Source organism: Falco cherrug, chromosome 8 (genome assembly GCF_023634085.1).
Source record: "Falco cherrug isolate bFalChe1 chromosome 8, bFalChe1.pri, whole genome shotgun sequence".
NCBI classification, from domain to species: domain Eukaryota; kingdom Metazoa; phylum Chordata; class Aves; order Falconiformes; family Falconidae; genus Falco; species Falco cherrug.
Window position 1 is genome coordinate 27,291,315 of NC_073704.1, and position 17,967 is coordinate 27,309,281.

The following is a 17,967-nucleotide window of genomic DNA, read 5'->3' on the forward strand; positions in this document are numbered from 1 at the left end:
CACGTGGCAGGGGCGGCGGGGGCGGGGGCGCGAGCGGCTGTGTGCGGGGCGGGGGGCAAGATGGCGGCGGCGCGCGGGCTGCTGGCGGCCGGGCTGTTCCGCGGGCGGGTGGCTATCGTCACCGGCGGCGGCACCGGCATCGGCAAGGCCATCGCCGCCGACTTGCTGGCACTAGGTGGGCGCGGGGCGGGGGTGCTCCGCAGGGAGCCCGGTGGGGCAGAGGGTCGGGGTGGGTGTTAGGGGGGCAGGGCCGGGCGTGAGGTGAAGGCGGGGATGGAGTTCGAGGGGGGCCGGGGAGCGCGGTGCGTGTGGGGCAGGCGGCGCCCGGGGGGGGCTGTGGGGAGCTCATGAGTGGGACGTTGTGACGGGAGTCGTGAATAGCCAGGAGAAGGAGGCGAGGCTGGTGCGGAGCTGTATGTCTTTAGACCCGTGGCACTTCAAAGATGCATTGTTTCAAATACAGCGGTCAAGGTGAGGTTGTATTAAGCCTGGACTCTTTCCCTCATTCTCCTTCTTGTGAGTTTTCCTCTTGCTCAGCTGGAGGATTTACCTGGTGGTTGAACTGAGTCTGACGTAGTAGTATGGTTTTGAAGTGTTGTCCACGCAGTGAGATTAGAGACACAGTGCTTCTCTGTCAGTACTCGTGACAGAAATGTCCTGGAGATAAAGTATATCTTCGAGTGCAAGGCAATCCTCGGAGTCATCCACCTTGCAACAACTTTCCTGCAGGTTTCAACATGAAGTCCTACAGACCAGCATCAGACTGGTTTCAGATAATGTTTGTCATCATGATAGGATTCAAAGTACCAGCACTAGCATCAATGGCCTCGTGGTGCCATAGTCCTCATGGTTTGCACTCTTGAAATGTGCATCGTGCCATTTCACTGCATAGTAAAGAGCTTTCTTTGTTAAGTCTGTGTGCTGGGAGACATCACTGCCTCTGCTGGCCTTTGTCACCTCAGCTTTCCACTTGCCCTGTGGAGCTGAAGTGAGGGCTGGTTCTGCTACTTTCGTATTACTGGGGAACTAAGCGGTTTTTTAAGGTGTCCTTACATGCTGCCTTAAAGAGGTGCTTTTTAAGCATCATGACAGTGTTGGTTGATGATGTTGTCCAGTCACTTTAAAATTGTACTTAATTCGAACTGCATTATTTTTCTCAAGCAAAATACAAATAACAAAAGCGCTTGTCCATAACATCCTGAACAGAAAACACGGCTGCAAATCTCTACAAAGCACATGTAAGAAAGTGAAGAATAATGAAGAAAATCAGGTCTGTCTGAGCAGCCTTCCTTACCTGCAGACTTGCTGGCTACTCTCGACAAGATGACTGGGAACTATTTCCATGTACACCTTGCGCTTTAGGCTGTATTTTTTGGAGGGGGATGGAGCAGCAACAGATAATGCCAGTCATGATCTACATTGGTTTTATAACCAGTCTCCTTTGAAGCCGCCTGGACAGATTTAAACCCTTTATCTGAAAACTTGTGCCCTTTTTCCCCGACACAATCAGGAAATGGTTTGGTCATTCTTTGTGAAGAAAAATAAGTCAAGTACTATTAGCTTGCACAGTAGGTACCAAGTGTTTTTCAGTGAGAATTTCCCCTCTCCTAATTGGCATATTAAGCAAAAATACAGTCTTACGAGACCTTATTCTATATCAGTGTGTGCATTAACAAGCACTTGAGTTGATCAATGTAACTGCTACTGTGATTTAGTATTTTGTGTTATGTGGTAATTATGTGCACCATTTTATGAACTCTGCATTACTTGGGTGGTTGTACAAGTGACTGGAGTTCTTAATTTAAAAAATGAGGAGACCTCAGAGACTAATACGTTCACATGTGTTGTTTTAAGATGGCCACTGATTGATGGTGAAATTCCCACTCCTAGGGATATCTAGTTGCAGCACTTCCTTCTGGGAGAGTTCAGCTCCTCTTGAGTTTATTTTTTGGGTTTTGGAGTTTTGTTTTGGTTTGGTTTCTTTTTTAGTTTTATGCATCGTTTCACAAGACAGTCTGAGCCAAATGAACAGCTTGCTGTGCTTTACTCCCACTAGTTACTTTGAGTTGATTCTGATGTTTGTTTGATCACGAGAGGCCAAATTCCACTCAGTAAAATAGCAACAAAGGGAAAAAAAACCCCACAAAACCACCTGGCAAGTTGTTAACTGGTTTTTTTTGGCTGGTTGAGGGTGTTGAATTGATTTATGTTAAAGCAGATGAACAGCAGAGCTAGTATGAGGAAGGGATGACTTCTGCTGGGATGCTGAGGTTATGGAAGGAGGGAACTGGAAGCAAAACCTCTTTGTCTGCTTGCCATCCAAAGCTAGTAATTTGCTTATTCATAATATGAAAATGCATGCTTACTGGATTTGCACTAGAAATTAATTTGATGTGGTCTCTTTTAGTCTATGTAGTAGCAATTACTGAAGACTTAAAGCTGTCCCAAGTCCACTGATGTGACAGAAGAAATTAGACTGGTTGTAGTGTCAGTACTTGCCATTAATTTGGCACCTGTGTTGTTTATGTCTGTAGAATTAATTCTTCTGCCTCCAAATGCTGAAAAAAACAGAGGCTTGAACTCCTGCCTTATTTTTTCCTCCTGAGCTAGGGTTCTGCAGCATGTGGTGGTATTATGGGGAAGCCTCTGTTCCTGCTGTCTGTCATCTGCAGATAGGAAATAAACTCGTGAGGCTATCATCCTTTCCTTCAGACTCTGTAGGGTTAAAAAGGAGAGCATTACATTTGCTCACTGCTAGTCAAAATTACAGCTAGACATGTGGTAAGATTGGTGTTGCGGTTTTAGGAGCAAGCATTTTTTTGTAATCAAGACCTGCTGAAACATTTTTAAATCACATAATTGATAAATGAGGCAGCTGTGAGCAGAGGCAGCAAAAGTGATTTCCAAAGCTACTTTGCTGACTCATCAATTCATGGGCTGTCTTGCCTTCTGCAGGAAGAAGAGGGAACCTTGTGGACATTTTTTTGATTGCCCTTTTCCTGGCACAGTGGGATCTTGTTGCTAAGAAGCACCTGACATCAGTCATTTCTCTCCTGCAAGGACTTCAATACTGTATCTTCTAGTCAGTGACTAATGGCTGCACATCCTACAAGATATCTCCTTGATGTTATTAAAAAACTAGCATAGTTTTAACTGTGTTAGCTGAAGGGTGTTTCATTTTGTCTCTACAGGTTGCAGTGTTGTTATTGCCTCTCGTAAATTTGATCGATTAAAAGCTGCTGCAGAAGAACTGAATAATACGTTTTCTTCCATGAGGCCTGCCAAAGTGACTCCCATACAGTGCAATATTCGCAAAGAAGATGAGGTAAAGACTAGTGATTTGCTTAACATGTCAAAAGCGTATTGTGTATATAAATTCTCAGATCTCCAAAGGTCTTCTCTGGCCCTCTCAAAAGTGTCTTCGATCAGGGGCAAGGTGCAGTAAAGCACTGTTAAATTGATCTAGATAAAGATGTGCTTTTTCAAGGGAAGACCATTTGTTAGCCACCTAAGCAAGAAAGCATTTGTAATTGCAAATAGCTTTTTCTGACCATCATATATATTTCAGATACTTCTGGGAGAAGCAGGCCTTGGAACTGGCATGTTCTACAGCCAAGCTGGAGCCCGCTTAGTATGTTCTTTGCCACATTTTATCACAGCAGTGAGGGGGTGTTAACTTGTGAAGATGGAGACCTCAGAATAGTTTTCCTTCAAACAGGAAGTCACAGCATGGAACGTTGATGCTTGTGACTTGACACAAGTGCTCTGCATTGTCAGTTTTGCCTGTATTAAAGCAAAAAAACCCCCCACAGATATTATTGTTATTAACCGTGTTTCAGATTTTGATTACAATTTGAGGTGTGCCTCATTACAAACTCTATTGTTATCCCAGATGAGTTTTTTTCTTCATATTACAAAAAATTGAAGATCAAACCTGAAAGTACTTAATCTGGGTTCTTCAGAAGTCAACCTTCACTTCCTAATTTTCTAATTTGTGTAATTAAACATTTAAAAGTCCAGCATCAGGTTGGACTTTTAACTTATTGAAGACAACTAGAAAACATTCTGGTAACAACTGATTGCTGCATTTTTCTTAACCTTTCAAAGTCTCTGATAAACTCTAGCATAACGTAAAGAAATATTAATGGCCTTCAGTGGCTATGTAGGTTCTGAAAATATCCAAATATACAATCATCAAGCAAGTAAAAAATAAAATTCTTCCCTCATGGAGCAGCTTGTGCCATAAAATATAATGATATACTCGGACTTTCTCTCCTGAAGATGAAGAACCCTGGGGCTGTGCAGTATGTCACTTCACCTACCTGTGAATTTTAGGTTTGCATTGACTAGCATCAGCAGTGCAATATAATAGGTTATGGCAGATGTCAGAGGGCAACTTATATGATTAAAGCTACAGGAAAGAGAAGAGATAGAGAGAAAAGGCTTAAGCCTTCTTGCAGAAAGTACTCTGGCATGCTTAATAACCTTCTGCAGGTGCATCTTATTTCTGCATCAGTTTAAAAATGCAGTGGGAACTGCAGTGTTCTGTGAGATGGTGGAGGGCTCACATGGTGAAGTGAGGTAATCTCCACCAAACAAACTACCATTCCTATTTTATTTCCTGTTTATTAAGTGTGGCTAAAACATATTTGACAAAGAGTATTTGATGGCTTTGGAAACTTTTTTGAAGGTGCTTTTAAAACCTTTTTTATAGGGTTGTTGTAAAGCGTAGTCATTTACAGACACGCTAGAACTTTCTCAGAACTTTTGATGTGATACTGGAGAAGCCTCTATCAGATGTCTCCTGCCAGTGGATGTTCTCATAAACCATTGTAATTTCATATCCATATCTATTGAAGAGGGGGTTCAGAGAAATAAGGTAGATTAAGCTCCAGTCTTGAATTTTTTTTTAGTCATTGGCACAGTCTTATAGTTTGACTCACTTCAGTTCTCTAACTGCTCTCTTGAAATCCTATTTAGAAAAAAAACTCCCCACCACTACAAAAAGTTTGTAACTTTTGTGGAAATTTTGAATAAGGAATTTAATTTCTGTTGCATATTAACGTGGTTGGCAACATCCTATGATTTTTGTTCTTTAGCTCTTGTTTTTTGGCTCTGTCCTCCTCGCTTATTTCTTTAATGCTGAGATTCTCAAAGATTGCTAAATCCAGGCTGCTTGTTACTTAATTTCTAAAATCACTATTGGAACGGAAACACAACACATGGATCACATTTTTCAGCTTTTAACTTTGTAGTGAGGATAGCACTTTCTTACACTTAGGTGCTTAGTGTTTGTAAGTTGAAGCTAGATAAATTAATCAGTAACTTACACTGTTAAAAAACTGTCAGAACTAAGAACTGAGGGATGTGGCAGATTTTCCACAGCCTACTGCTCACTATTGCTTATTTATTGTATTAGCTAAGAGCAGCAGTGGTGAATACTTTTTTCTAATTTGCACTTGTTTGCATTGCAGAGACTAAAGGAAAAGTACCTTGGGGCTTTTATTTCTATTCAAAGAGCATTGTACATCCACTTTCAAAACCTGTTCCATTCTTAACATAAAATTTAGTGCCTGGGACTTGGAATCTTAGGAACAGGGATCAGTAAGATATGTAATGAAAGTTTTTTCTAGCCTAGGAATAAGTCTTCAGTAGAGACAACACTGCAATATAACTCACTTCAGCATTTTCACAAATACAGGAGTAGCTTCCTGTTTACAGTGTAAGATGGGGTGAGAGGGCATTTAAAATTTCGGTTTTCCTCCCAAAATAAACAAGACTTGTACAACTGTGTTGGCTCTGTGTGCTACTTATTAATAGCTTTACAACTCATTGTCTGGTTTCAGCTTAGTATGAGTGACTAGTATTTACCTCAGAAATTCACAGAAACATGTTGCTGAGTAGGGAGGACAGCCTCTACCAGTATTCCCTGTGAATCATTACATCCTCTTTCTCAGCTCTTACACCAGGTACCAAAGAATGTGTGGAGGAGAAAGACTTTATAAATGTTTCAACAAGGGGAAAAAAGCCTCCTTAGAAGTCAGAACTGATCCATCAACAAGCTATGAAGCCCAGGAAGCTTCTTGAAGAAGCTACATAATTCATTTGGTGTATCCTTCTTTTTGACATCTCAATGAAACCTTTGTAATAGTAAATCTTTCTCTTAAAGGAAGCCACCCTGATCACCTGTAGGAACAAGCATGCCTTCCCCCCCCCCCAAAAAAAAAAAATTGTCCTTGTTTTAATTTTATAATCAGACAAACTGGATGAAGGGACTTTAAAGAGAGGAGATCTAAGAAAGATGAAAGTGCTGTCAAAATTTCCAGATAATTTTTAATTTGTTTTGCCTTGTATTGCAAATCTTAAGGTAACTGACCTACTTTCAAGATAACTCATTCCTTGTGTGCCCTGGTTTGGATCTGTGAAATTCAAGCACTAAAAGATTCATCTGTCATCATATAGTGCAATATGACTGTTAGAACTTTTTCTAGTCTAGGAAGAGTTAAAGAAGGTGCAGTGAATTAATTGCTGCAGAAGCCTGATGGCAGATATCATGGGAATAGCTTAATGAATTCACATTTTTAAGCCTCCTTCATCCTCAGAGGCCTCTTGCTTTCTAGCAAAGCTTAGTTTTTGTTTAATGTGCAAGAAATAATCTTGCTTGATGGAGGATTTTCAGCTGCTGTGTAACCTGTCAGGTTTCTTTCTGTCATGGGTTTGCCGCTGCTTTTGGCTAGTTTTCCACTGAGTGTTTTGTAAAGGCTAACAAACTTGGTTTGTTTTTAAAGATGGAAGAATAGAGGGTTCTGAGATGCTGGTAAGAGCACCTGAGGTTTCTATGTTCTGTCTTCATGGGACCTTACCCTGAAGCAGTGATTGTGCCTCTGTCCCTTATCCTGTGATCTGGAGTGTATTAAGGGAGCAGTATTGCTTCTTCGTGATTATGAAGCTGAAGTGATTTTATTTAAATGTTTTATAGCACTGCCCACGTAATGTGTTGAATCTAACAAGAGCACATCAGTTTGCTCTTACTGAGATGCAGGCCAGACAGCTCTGTGTGTGTCTTTTCAAACCAAGCTCTTTTTTCCAAAATCTAAGTATCTAATTTATTCATTCCATTGCCTCAGCGTGATGGTGGCCAGAGTGGGAGAGATGGACTCCATCCTTTTTCCATTATGAAAAGAGCATTCTATTTATCTTTGTAGATTTTTGGGAAGGTTAAGCACACGCGTGTGTGTTGTGTGTGTCTTAAATGTTGAGCTACAGCAAATCATTTGATGGGGGAAAGACAGACATGAGGAACTTTTTAATTTTGTAAAGCCATTATGATATATGCTGTGGACAAATAGTTCTTTAATTGGCATCTAGGTAAGTAGAAGACATATCTAGGTAAGTGGAAGATAAAACCTTGTACTTCTAGTAAACCACTGCTTTTCTTGAAATGAGCAATTCATAATTCTGTGCATAGTGTCCCCTTTCCACACTCGAGCTCCAGCAGCAACTGCTGCTGGGCCAGACCCGGAGGATAAGGCCTGTCACTTGCACATCTGACAAACAAGACTTCTTGAGGTGGACTCAGTACAGTACTATTGAGCACTGACCTCATGTCTGAGTTCACTAGCAGCTTTTCTTCTCCAATAAACTTTATAGCTTAGCATAGTCTCAGTTGGTTTATACATACTTGGTGCCTGTCTGTATGAAGCCTGTAGTGGAAGACTGTGGCTTGGTGAGGAGCTGTGGATAAGAGATTCCTGTTGTTGGACTTTAACAGCAATAACACCAAGTAAAAATACCTGTTACCGCTGTTTAAGAGTGCCTACTAGTTCTAATCCCCAGATAGCAAATCTCTGACACACTGTAGCGGGTAGTTTGCCTGTTAAGTCTTACTCAAGATCAAGGTGACCTGTGAATGCATGTGGACACTTGCCCCTTTTCTCTGTGAAAGTGTACTACTGCACAATACTTTTGAGTTGCACTTGCAAAAAAAAGGTCGTTATTGAAGAGCTCCAGTCTTCTGGTTATGTGTTATGTCTGAAGTACCTGATTTTGTTCTTTTTCTGAAGAATGTCTTAAACTGTTAGCTCTACCTTGTGCAGTTTTGGTTTGTTTCCAGAGTGTTTAGCAGCTTTTTTAATGAAGTTAGTTCTTTGTGGATTTTGAATATTTAGGAATAGAAAGGAATCTTTAGTTCTCACTGTGATTTAAATGTGTTCTACTAGACCTTCTTTCTCACTGTGCTGGTGGCTGCTGTCACTATGTTTACTGTAATCAGAAGCACTGCAGCGATGCTTTCTCTACAACACAGAAGGCATTGTGAAGATTGCTACAGTTGGAGCCACCTGAGCTGTCACTGGAGACCCTGCTAGCCTTTGCTGGATTTAGGAAAGCAGAACTGATAGGTGTTTGTGGTTGATTTTTTTTATTGCCCTGATAATATGATGCGACAGGTAGAGCAACAACAGTTTGTTAAGATACATGTGGACTGTTTTGCATTGATGTGTCACAGCAGGTTTTGCCCACCTGCTCAAAACTTGCTTGTAATGTCTCTTCTCAGTGTTTTTTTTCTTCTGTTCATTTGTTGTTGGTTGGGGTTTTTTTTTATATTTCTTGGCCTTTTCCCTTTTCTCTGCACCCCTCTGTGTATGCACACATACACCCCCTGCAATAGCCGTTGTTCAAACATTCCTGCTACTGAAAACATTTCTCTTCCATAAACAAGCCCATACTTCAGTAACTTATGGAGGGCAATACTCAAAACAAGATTCTCAGGCTGCCAGGGAGTAGAGTTTGATATTGCTAGAGGAAACATAACATTTGCCACCTAGCAAGACATAGCTTACTTTTCTATGGTTGTGAGCAAACCTGGAAGTATTTGTGTTATTGTGGTTCTCACAAGCTTTGGGGCTGCTGTCCCAGATGTTTTGGGTTTTTGGTATTTTTTTTTCCTCAGCTCCCACAAGCTGCAGTGACTGATTTGAGGAATAAAGTGATGTTCAGTACTTACAGATGGTGATTTAGGTATCAAAATTATTTTCTTAAAGCATTTTTTGTCAGCAGGCATTAGTTTTTTCAGTCAGGCTTCAGTCACTATATGTTTGTTTGGGTTTTCTTCTTCGGAGAGGTGCATGCTTACAGGATTCATACTGTCCTGTTAAACCATCCTGAATTGTTAGCAGCGAAAGCTGTAAGGCTGCTTTTTATGAGATTGAGTTAGTGACGCTTTTGGTGAAATACAGATCGTGCTTTGCTTGTTCCTCTATTTTTGATGTTTTCTACTGCTAACTCAATACAGAGGAAGGCTGGTTGATATCCTTCCCCTAGTCAAATCTGTTTCAGCAGCAGCAATGCTCGTGCTGTTTGGTTTTTGGGTTTTTTTTGGGTCTGTGTTTTCTTTGACCACAGATACTAGATTAACTTTTTATATATGCTTGAGTAGGAATAACTGATGCATGGTATGTAGTTATGATAGGTAATCTAAGCAGGTCATGTTGTCCCATTTCCCGTTTCTTGACATAAAGATTAAATTATTAAGCAGTTGCTATAGAGTTCTTATTATGAAATATGTAGGAACAATACATCACTTGGGTATCTGTAACATCATTGAATGCTTTGAAATATGTTCCCCTCCAGAAATTCTCTTGTGTATAGTGTGAGTGTGTGGTGAAACTGCTGTACTTCCAAAACAGAAGACAACGCAAAAGGCTTATCTTACAGCCTGTAGCTCAGATCAGGTCAGAGTTAGAGCTAGGTTTAGATTCTCAAAATCTTTTCACCTCCATGTGAATTTAAGCCATTCCTTTTCTGCACTGATAGCTCTGAGTGAATAAACTGTCTACTGCTATTTGCTGTTAATACCTTCTCAGAGTACCAAAGGTAAATAGTACCAGACAGTGTTCTTAATCATAAGTATTCATCCTGCTTATAGACAAAAGGTGTCTTAGTTAAATACTTACCTTTCTTTTGCTCAAGATGACAACTTGTGTTATTTCCAGCACTTTAAATTTAGAGTTCATGTTTTGTAGGGTAGCAAACTAACCTTCTTGGTCTGAGTAAAAAGATAATCTGTTACCAACTCACATGTTAGAGCTTTAGTGAACGTACAAAACTTCACTTTTTGAAGTAAGAATGTTAAAACGTCACAAGATTACTTACGTTTTCTAATTAAAATGCTCAGGGGTATGGATCAGATGAAAAAAGCTGTAGCTATGTTATATGAAATTCTTCCAGTGTCTGCTGTGAATACCTCCACCCTTGTGCAAAATGTCAGGAGATTCTTAGTAGGTCTTAAGTAGCAGGCTTTTGTCTGTGTTTTGTTTTTACAGATCTTCAGTGGCTTAAATCCCCTTCTTCCTTCCGTGCTGGTATTTTATGTAGCACCTGCATTATACCAAGAAGATTTCCTAAGTAAACATGGATTCAGCTCAGTCCTTCTTGGCTGACTAAACTTGTCATACTGGTCTTCCAGCCTTTCTGAATTTTATGTGTGAGAAGGATATAAGTGAGAAAATACTGTCTGAGAATGAAATTGGGTATGTAGCTTAAGCAGCATACCACACTAACAAATATTGTTTCAGGTAGAAGCTTTGGTGAAGTCTACGCTGAGTCTGCATGGGAAGATTGACTTCCTGGTGAATAATGGAGGAGGCCAATTTGCAAGTCTTTCTGAAGCCATTAGTGCAAAAGGCTGGAATGCTGTGATAGACACGAATCTTACAGGGACCTTCTACTGCTGCAAAGCAGGTAAGGATTTAACATTTAAGCTTGTTTTGTTTATTTGTTTTGGTTTTTACATTTCTTGCCTTCTGGTATTGCTGTAAAGTTTCCCTACCTTCTTTTTTCCTCACACTTATCTGACAGTGGATATCTGTTTTCATGAATCTTATCCAAAGCTCTACATTAAATTGTACGTTACCTTTGTTCATATATACAAACATACGTTTAGGCAAGTATGATCTTCTGCTTAAGGCCAGATTTGGGGAGTCAGCTGGCTTGGATACTCACTTAATACACTATACAAAACCCACTTCTGTGGCCTGTATTCGCTGTGTGTAACACAGGAAAAGATTCCTCTCTCATCAGGGATGTAAATCTAAAGTTAAATTTAAGTATGATACATGATTCTCAGATAGCTTTGGGAACATGGAAATTAAAGTGATTTACGTGGAAGCATGAATCTTGATTTCCACCAGAAGACTTCTTTACAAACTTTGAGACTTACCTGGACCACATCTGTTATTTCAGCAATCCTGTGGCGAGGCTGTGGTACAAATAGCAGATTGTTTATCTAAATCTGCACAGGAAATGTGTAGTGTAGTTAGAGTTAAGACTCCAAATTTGGTTTCTGGTTGGCAAGTTCATTTGTATGCATTTGTTCTGATATTTATAGGTTATCTTCCTCCTTCATACAGTGTACAATGCCTGGATGCAGGAACATGGAGGAGTCATTGTCAACATTACTGCTGCCGTGAGAAATGGGTTTCCTGGAATGTCGTAATATATATTTTATTTTTACGTTTCCCTGTATTTTTCCCCTAGAAATACTAATTGCTCCTAAATACTTCATTTTAGAAAGGTGTGCGCTGGGCAGCAGCAAAGTGTGGAAATAAAGTAGTTAGGTCAAGAGAGAGCAATAGTATCACTTGGCTGTATGTGTGGGCCTCTCATTAATTCAGTAGAGACTACAGGTGTAAATGGCATCTCTGGTCTCTGTCAACTTGTTTGTAAGAAACTTTGAAGCAAGACTTGCCAGTGAAGCTTTCACTGTGAGAGTAGCACTGAAATGTAACCTATACATGTTCTCTTTCCAAATCTCTGGAGGGTTTGCAAGAACTTGGCACCTGCTGTTTTCATCTTCTACTGTCTGTTTACAGGTCTTGGTGGTGTAATGAGTTATGGGAGTTGAACTGGGAGTAGGGGAGTAGGAGGAACATTTGTAGTATGTTACCAGGTTTTGGCTTTGTCCTTCGGGTCATGTAACACCTGCTTTTCCCATTTTCCTTTTTACTCTCACTTTGTAGCCGTCTTTCTTGGAGAAGGTGTCTGATGCAGAGAATTGGTTCTGGTTCTATTTGCTCTGCTTCTTTCTTGACTGGGAGGAAGTTAATGGACACAAACATATTACCACATATGTAGCTGTTTCATACTGACACAAATGATCACAGCTGTCTGCATGAAAATGCAACATCCTCTCCATATCCATGTGTGTACGACATTTGTTCAAATTTCTTTACCCTCAAAATGGAAGCAAGCAGGAGTCTTCCAGTTTGAAACTTTTTCCCCAAAAAAGTTCCAATTCACTGAAAGGAAAATAATGCTCAGAAAATAAATTGTTTCAGTTATTTTATTTTCAAAAGGAATTTTGAATTTGTCAAATTGCTGCATTTTGGCAGTTTCTTAATTGGAAAATAACTGAATTTCTTCTTTGAAACTACTTTTTTTTTTTTACTTTGAATTTGTATTGAAGAAAATATAAAAATATTATTTGAGCACATGTTCCATTACCTCTCTTTGTCTTGATTCATGGTTGAAAGTTTTCAAAATTTAAAATTTTTAAGGAACAGCAGCGTATTTTCTCACTAGCTTGTTCTTGGCGAGTACAAAATAAATTTAGAGATCCACAGGGTGGTGCTGAAGGCACAGTTATTTGAGTTTCTCCACTCCGGTTAAGTGTGGTTGAATTGTCACAGCAAATAGGCTGAAGATGTATTTGAGAGTTGAATCAGGAGATAAAAAAAACTAATTCTGAATAACAGTGGAAAAAAGTTTCCCAAATAACTGTTGTGCGTGGATGTAGATTGATAGACAAAAATACTTTCAAATTAAATTCACATTGAATTTATACTTGTTTTAGAAATGTACTAGTGAAAAAGACTTGCCTTTACAAGTCCAGCCACCACTCACATGATACAAAAATCACATGATACAGTTTTTCATAAGTATTAATTTTGAACATAAAACTAGTCAAGTTTGTTTGCTCGTAGTGTGCCTGAAGGTTATTTGTTTCTGGCCTAAACATATGAATAAGTTAGGGTTTCTTATGTTTTTCTTAAGTTTTTCGTATTCCTTTCCTGGTATTTGAGAAATGATTTTATTTATCTTCTCTAAGTTTATTTTGCTAGGAACTAAATTCTTATTAGTTTCCTGAGACCCACTGTCCATTATTAATTGCAGTAATCTTGTCTGCATTTGTTCAAGCTTGTAATTATTTCAGACTAGTTTCCTATAGCACCAAGGTGTATGAGATCACTCTGCCTATGATCATCTCTACCTCCATCCACCTATATTAATTTTTAATAGTGGCTTATTTTAGTCATGCTTGTCAGAAGATCTAAACTATTTTTCAGACCACTGTCCTTCCAAGCAACCTTCCAGGTTGCTTTACCCGTGCAGCCCACCTTTCATAGTTTTACACAATTTGAACTCTGCCTCCAGTTGCTTTTCATTTTAAAAGCCTGCTTCTGCAGTAGAATGTAACTGGCCTCGTGTCACAGTGGGGAAGAGATGATGTTTTTTCCCCAAATGACTGGAAATCATAGCATAGCTTGTTTAAACTATAAAGCTATGGTCAAATAATATCTTATCCTCTCTCACATGGTTGGTCCACCCATAGACAACTACTCTGACTACCCTAGTAAGGCTGCAGTAAAAACAATATTGGGCACTGTTAGCTGAAGGAACAGATGCTGCTTTTGCTTTCTTTTTTCAATAGGCATACAGGAGCTGCAAGAGCTGCAGTGAATAACCTAACCAAGACTTTAGCTTTAGAATGGGCCCACAGCGGAGTAAGAATCAACAGTGTTGCTCCTGTAAGTAATGGCAAACGATCTGATTAAACTTAGCCATCATATATGTTCATGGTTAAAACTTTCCAGTCACAAGGGATTTTAAAATCTATAGCCTGTAACTGTGTGTGAATTATTTATGTATTTATATTTTTATAATTCCCTCATCTATGTTCTTGAGGTCATTTGAGAGTGTTTTGTACTGTTTGGATGACCATGACCAGCCAGAGATGTGGGATAAAATTGCTTCTGCTTTGACTTGGCATTCTTGGGTCTTTTCCTAACTTAATGAAATCATACTTGGGAGGCATTGGTGACCTGTCTTACAAACCCTTGACAAAACTACCAAATGCTTTGTGTTTCAGTGATGGTTACGTTATTTCTGAGTTCAGAAAACCTTTTCTTTTTGAGGTTCAGGTATGCTGATGGCTTCCCCTGTGTTTACCAAGTTATTTTTAAAATCTCTGGATGTGCCACATGATGTCTTTTACTTTGTCTTCTACATGTTAAGGTAGATTAGCTTTAGGTATAAAAAGACTGTTTGAAGTGGACCTTCTGTCAAAAAAATTATATGTAAAAATGTGTGTTCTGATTTTTTTTTTTTCTTATGAAATATATGCAGACAGGAAGCCACTATACAGTTTGGCTAAAATATGCCTGCCACACTTCTGAGGAAGTAGGTAGCATGTAGCAGTTGTTTGAAATAAGTGTGTGGAAAGACCAGCCATATTTTTTAGTGCACGGTGCTGTAGATGTAGAGGCTATATAGAAGCCCTAGCTTTGACATTTGAGATTGTGTGATTTGTTATGACTTGTGTAATCTTCACCCTTAACCACAATTTATTTTACACATTTACTCCCTTGAAAACAGAAGAGGAAAGATAAACTTTTTCCAGCTACTGCTAAATTCAGAATTTATCTTATCTCACAGTATAGTCAAGCGTCAGATTTGTTGAACTGTTTCTCAGGATGATCTTTCTACTATCTTACAGGATGTCTGTTCTGTCTTTTGTCCTAAAACATATGGGCTCACTTTCTTTGGCATAACACAGAATGCTTAATGGCAGATGTGTGATGATCATTCAGGTAATGGCTCTTATGTAGCCTTTGTGAGGCCCAACTCATTTGAAGACTTCTTAAATATTAAGATCTACTGGCTTGGTTTTCCTGGTTATTGTTTATTTCTGATTAATCAAGTCTTGGGGAAGTAAGTAATTAAGACAGCATTATTATGTGAATATATTTTTCAGGCTTGCTAGTTACCTAATGAATCATACTAATTATACATTATAGCACTTGTCAAAGGAAATTTTTGACAAGCAAACACTTCAGAAGTATTTACTAGCTGTGTTACTATGCTGGTAACAAAAATCCATGCTGTAGTTACAGGACTACTTTATATCCTCCTGTCACTTTTATGGACACATTGGGTCTGTGGTAACCATACAAAACTGTTGCTGCTTTATAGGAGCAGAGTCCCATGTAGGGAATGGGTACATTGAGAGGAAAGCATGCATTCTGATTAAAATAGTTTCGCATATGAGTTAGTTCCCTAGTTCCCAAAATATAGTCACTCATGTTTCACAGATATCTTAGATATCTTAGCATGTACTCCATGGATGAATTCAAATTTTGTTATCTTCCATCAACTTGAGTCCCAGATGTTCTGTCATAACTAATCAATGTAACCCTGTGTTCCCATTGCTGTAGCCTTCATCTTCCCTCTCAAGTCTAAACCGGACTGTATAATCATCAAAGCAGAGACAGTCACCTTTTTCTATAGCAGCTAAGTAGGGAGAGTCTGAATTCTGACTGTGAAACTGTCTGCTTCCATAAAAATCAATCTAGTGTTCTTACAGATTACAAGAAACTGTTGCGAACTTGTTCTTTGGGCTTTTTGGGTTTCTGCTGTAAGCTAATATGAAATGCTTTTAATTTGAAAAGTCTTTGAGTTTCTTTATACTCTCCACTTTATAGTTATTGAAGTGACAGTGAAGAATTAGAATAACCTGAATTATTATGCTTGAATAGAGGTGTGGCTAGCAGCCAAATTACCTTCTTGTATGAATTACACTATTCCATTAAATTTAAAAACTTGCATTCAAGTGCTGTATAGATAGTTTAATCCCACAGAAAATCCCAGTAATGTCAACTTCACAATTTTACAGTGATCACAGTTTAATCATATGCAAGAGACCTTAATTTTCACTATGCTGTTTTAAAATAGGGATTAGTATTTTCAGAAACTGCTGTTGCAAACTATGGAGAACAAGGTACAGCAATGTGGTTAAAGAGCATACCAAAGGTTCCTGCCAAGAGGTCAGCGGTTCCTGAAGAGGTAATGTATTCAGAACATTTGTGATAATTCTACTTCTGTGTCTCTATTTTGAAGCCACTTTATTATATAGAGAACAGAAAAGACTTTAATTTTGTACTGCGATGGAATATTAAAACAGAAAAAAACTTGTAGTATTATGTAGTCGTGCCAAGTGGGAAACTTCTTCAGTAGTCACAGTTACACTGAAAGTTGAATTTAGATGCCTCTTACAGCTGAGACATTTCACAGTAGACATTATTAGTTCCTGAAAAGGCTGACTTCCAGCAGGGAGGACTGAAAGAATGAGTATTAATGTGAAAAAGTGTATCTTAAAAGTACTTAGCTCTCTTCCACCAATCGTGCATCTTATAAACAGGTCAACTGTTTGGGGTTTTTTTGTTATTTTTCAGCATCTGATGCTGATCTTTGAGAGTTCACTGGTTTTCATCTGTTATGTACGTGATGTTTGTGGCTGGAAAGATGGGTTACAGATTGTTACAGTTTTCATTACTGAGTAGAAAATGTTGCTATGTCTTGCCTGTACAAATTTTTACAAGCATCTTTGACATGAACAATTCCCAGCAGTTTCAGAAGGATTAAAATTGTCATTCCTTTGTCAGATCTCTCCTGCAGTATGTTTCCTACTATCTCCAGCTGCTTCTTACATAACTGGGATAACTATGGTCGTGGATGGCGGCCAAAGTTTATATAGCCATGCCCTAGAAATACCTGGTAAGAAATGGGCTACAAAATAATGCCCTTCGAAGGACTAAAGCTGGGCACGGGGAGGACACACAAATAAAATGCCTAGTTTCTCAGTCAATTAACTATGTTGTTTTATTTGTTTTCCTCAGATCATGACAGATGGCCTTCACCACCAGAAGGAAAAAATTCTGAAATGCTTAAAAAGGTTCTTTCTGGCAAGTTCAAGCCAAAGCTGTAAAATAATGAGATTTCATCTTATTCCCAGTTTTACTCTTGCTGATAATCATACTTTGTGATTTGGGATTATTATTCTCAGTAATATAATCCTTTTGCTCATACATTGAGTGCCTTGATTGTCATTGGTTTATATTTAAAACTCGAAAGGCTGTACATAGCAAACTTCTCGGAAAACACTCAGTGCCCTGAAAACATTCAGTTTCTTTGGAAGGAGAGGTATAAAAGACACATTCTCTATTTGCACAGGCATGAAGTAATGAAGAATCTCAGTCCAAAGTGAATAAAAAAAAAATACTTATTTTGAAGTGAAGGGGGCAGTCAAGGAACATTTCAGAATTCTCCTATTGTGGATGAATTTGGGGAGAAGGTAATTTAGATCTCTGTTATTAGTTGCATCGGTAACCCTTGAGGTAGCTGTTAGCTCTACACTATCCCTGTTCAGCCACACACTGAGTGCTCAACAGCTATTTTAAATACTAAGTAGAGTAGGTATTTCTCTGAAAAGGATTAAAAATAAGGCAGAATACTGTTATTAATGTTTCAAACTAATACGGCATATCATATTGGGAATATTTTGAATTGTTTGCAGGTATAACGACATAATGGAGTTAAGCTGGCTGCAAATTAAATTTGATAATAGAAAAATCAGATAATAAACTTAAGGTTGAACATACAGTGATGGAAAACAGTATAGATTCAACAATTTAACATGCAAAATCTTGAAGCAAAAGGTATGGTATATATTGCAGTGCTTTCTGTAGTATGCTATTCCGTTAAAGGAGAAATTTGGAATCCTTCATTCGCCAGTGTTCATTTACCATTACCATTAAAATGCTTTTTATCCATGCCATGTTGTCTAAAATGGGTGTGCTTCTTTAAAAAACAGAGACTTGCAATATATCACTCAAAGAGGCTGTATTTGTTGTT

At 38.8% G+C, this 17,967-nt stretch overlaps 1 protein-coding gene across 3 annotated transcripts; it reads left to right on the plus strand.

Annotated features, from left to right (window-relative positions):
• The first annotated feature begins 40 nt into the window (after positions 1–40).
• PECR (peroxisomal trans-2-enoyl-CoA reductase) lies at positions 41–17,887 on the plus strand. Of its 3 annotated transcripts, XR_008733404.1 has the most exons (9): positions 41–175; positions 3,192–3,325; positions 10,575–10,740; positions 11,409–11,490; positions 13,709–13,805; positions 16,009–16,119; positions 16,719–16,830; positions 16,953–17,099; positions 17,131–17,887. XR_008733404.1 is itself a non-coding variant. In XM_055717500.1 (8 exons), the coding sequence occupies exons 1-8, from the start codon at positions 61–63 to the stop codon at positions 17,039–17,041; spliced, it is 906 nt and encodes a 301-aa protein (XP_055573475.1). In that variant the 5' UTR covers positions 41–60; the 3' UTR covers positions 17,042–17,887. The 3 variants fall into 3 exon arrangements, 2 of the variants coding, with proteins under 2 accessions (XP_055573475.1, XP_055573476.1); XM_055717500.1 differs by having other exon boundaries at positions 16,953–17,887; XM_055717501.1 differs by lacking the exon at positions 41–175 and adding an exon at positions 369–471 and having other exon boundaries at positions 16,953–17,887.
• The last annotated feature ends 80 nt before the right edge of the window (positions 17,888–17,967 follow it).

What these genes read in the sequence shown, in the direction of transcription:
- PECR (XM_055717500.1), top strand. Translation starts at nt 61, where the DNA reads ATGGCGGCGGCGCGCGGGCTGCTGGCGGCCGGGCTGTTCCGCGGGCGG. An exon ending in CGCCGACTTGCTGGCACTAG is followed by an intron (nt 176 to 3,191) that starts GTGGGCGCGGGG and finishes TTGTCTCTACAG; the next exon opens with GTTGCAGTGTTGTTATTGCC. An exon ending in GGTCAGCGGTTCCTGAAGAG is followed by an intron (nt 16,120 to 16,718) that starts GTAATGTATTCA and finishes TTCCTTTGTCAG; the next exon opens with ATCTCTCCTGCAGTATGTTT.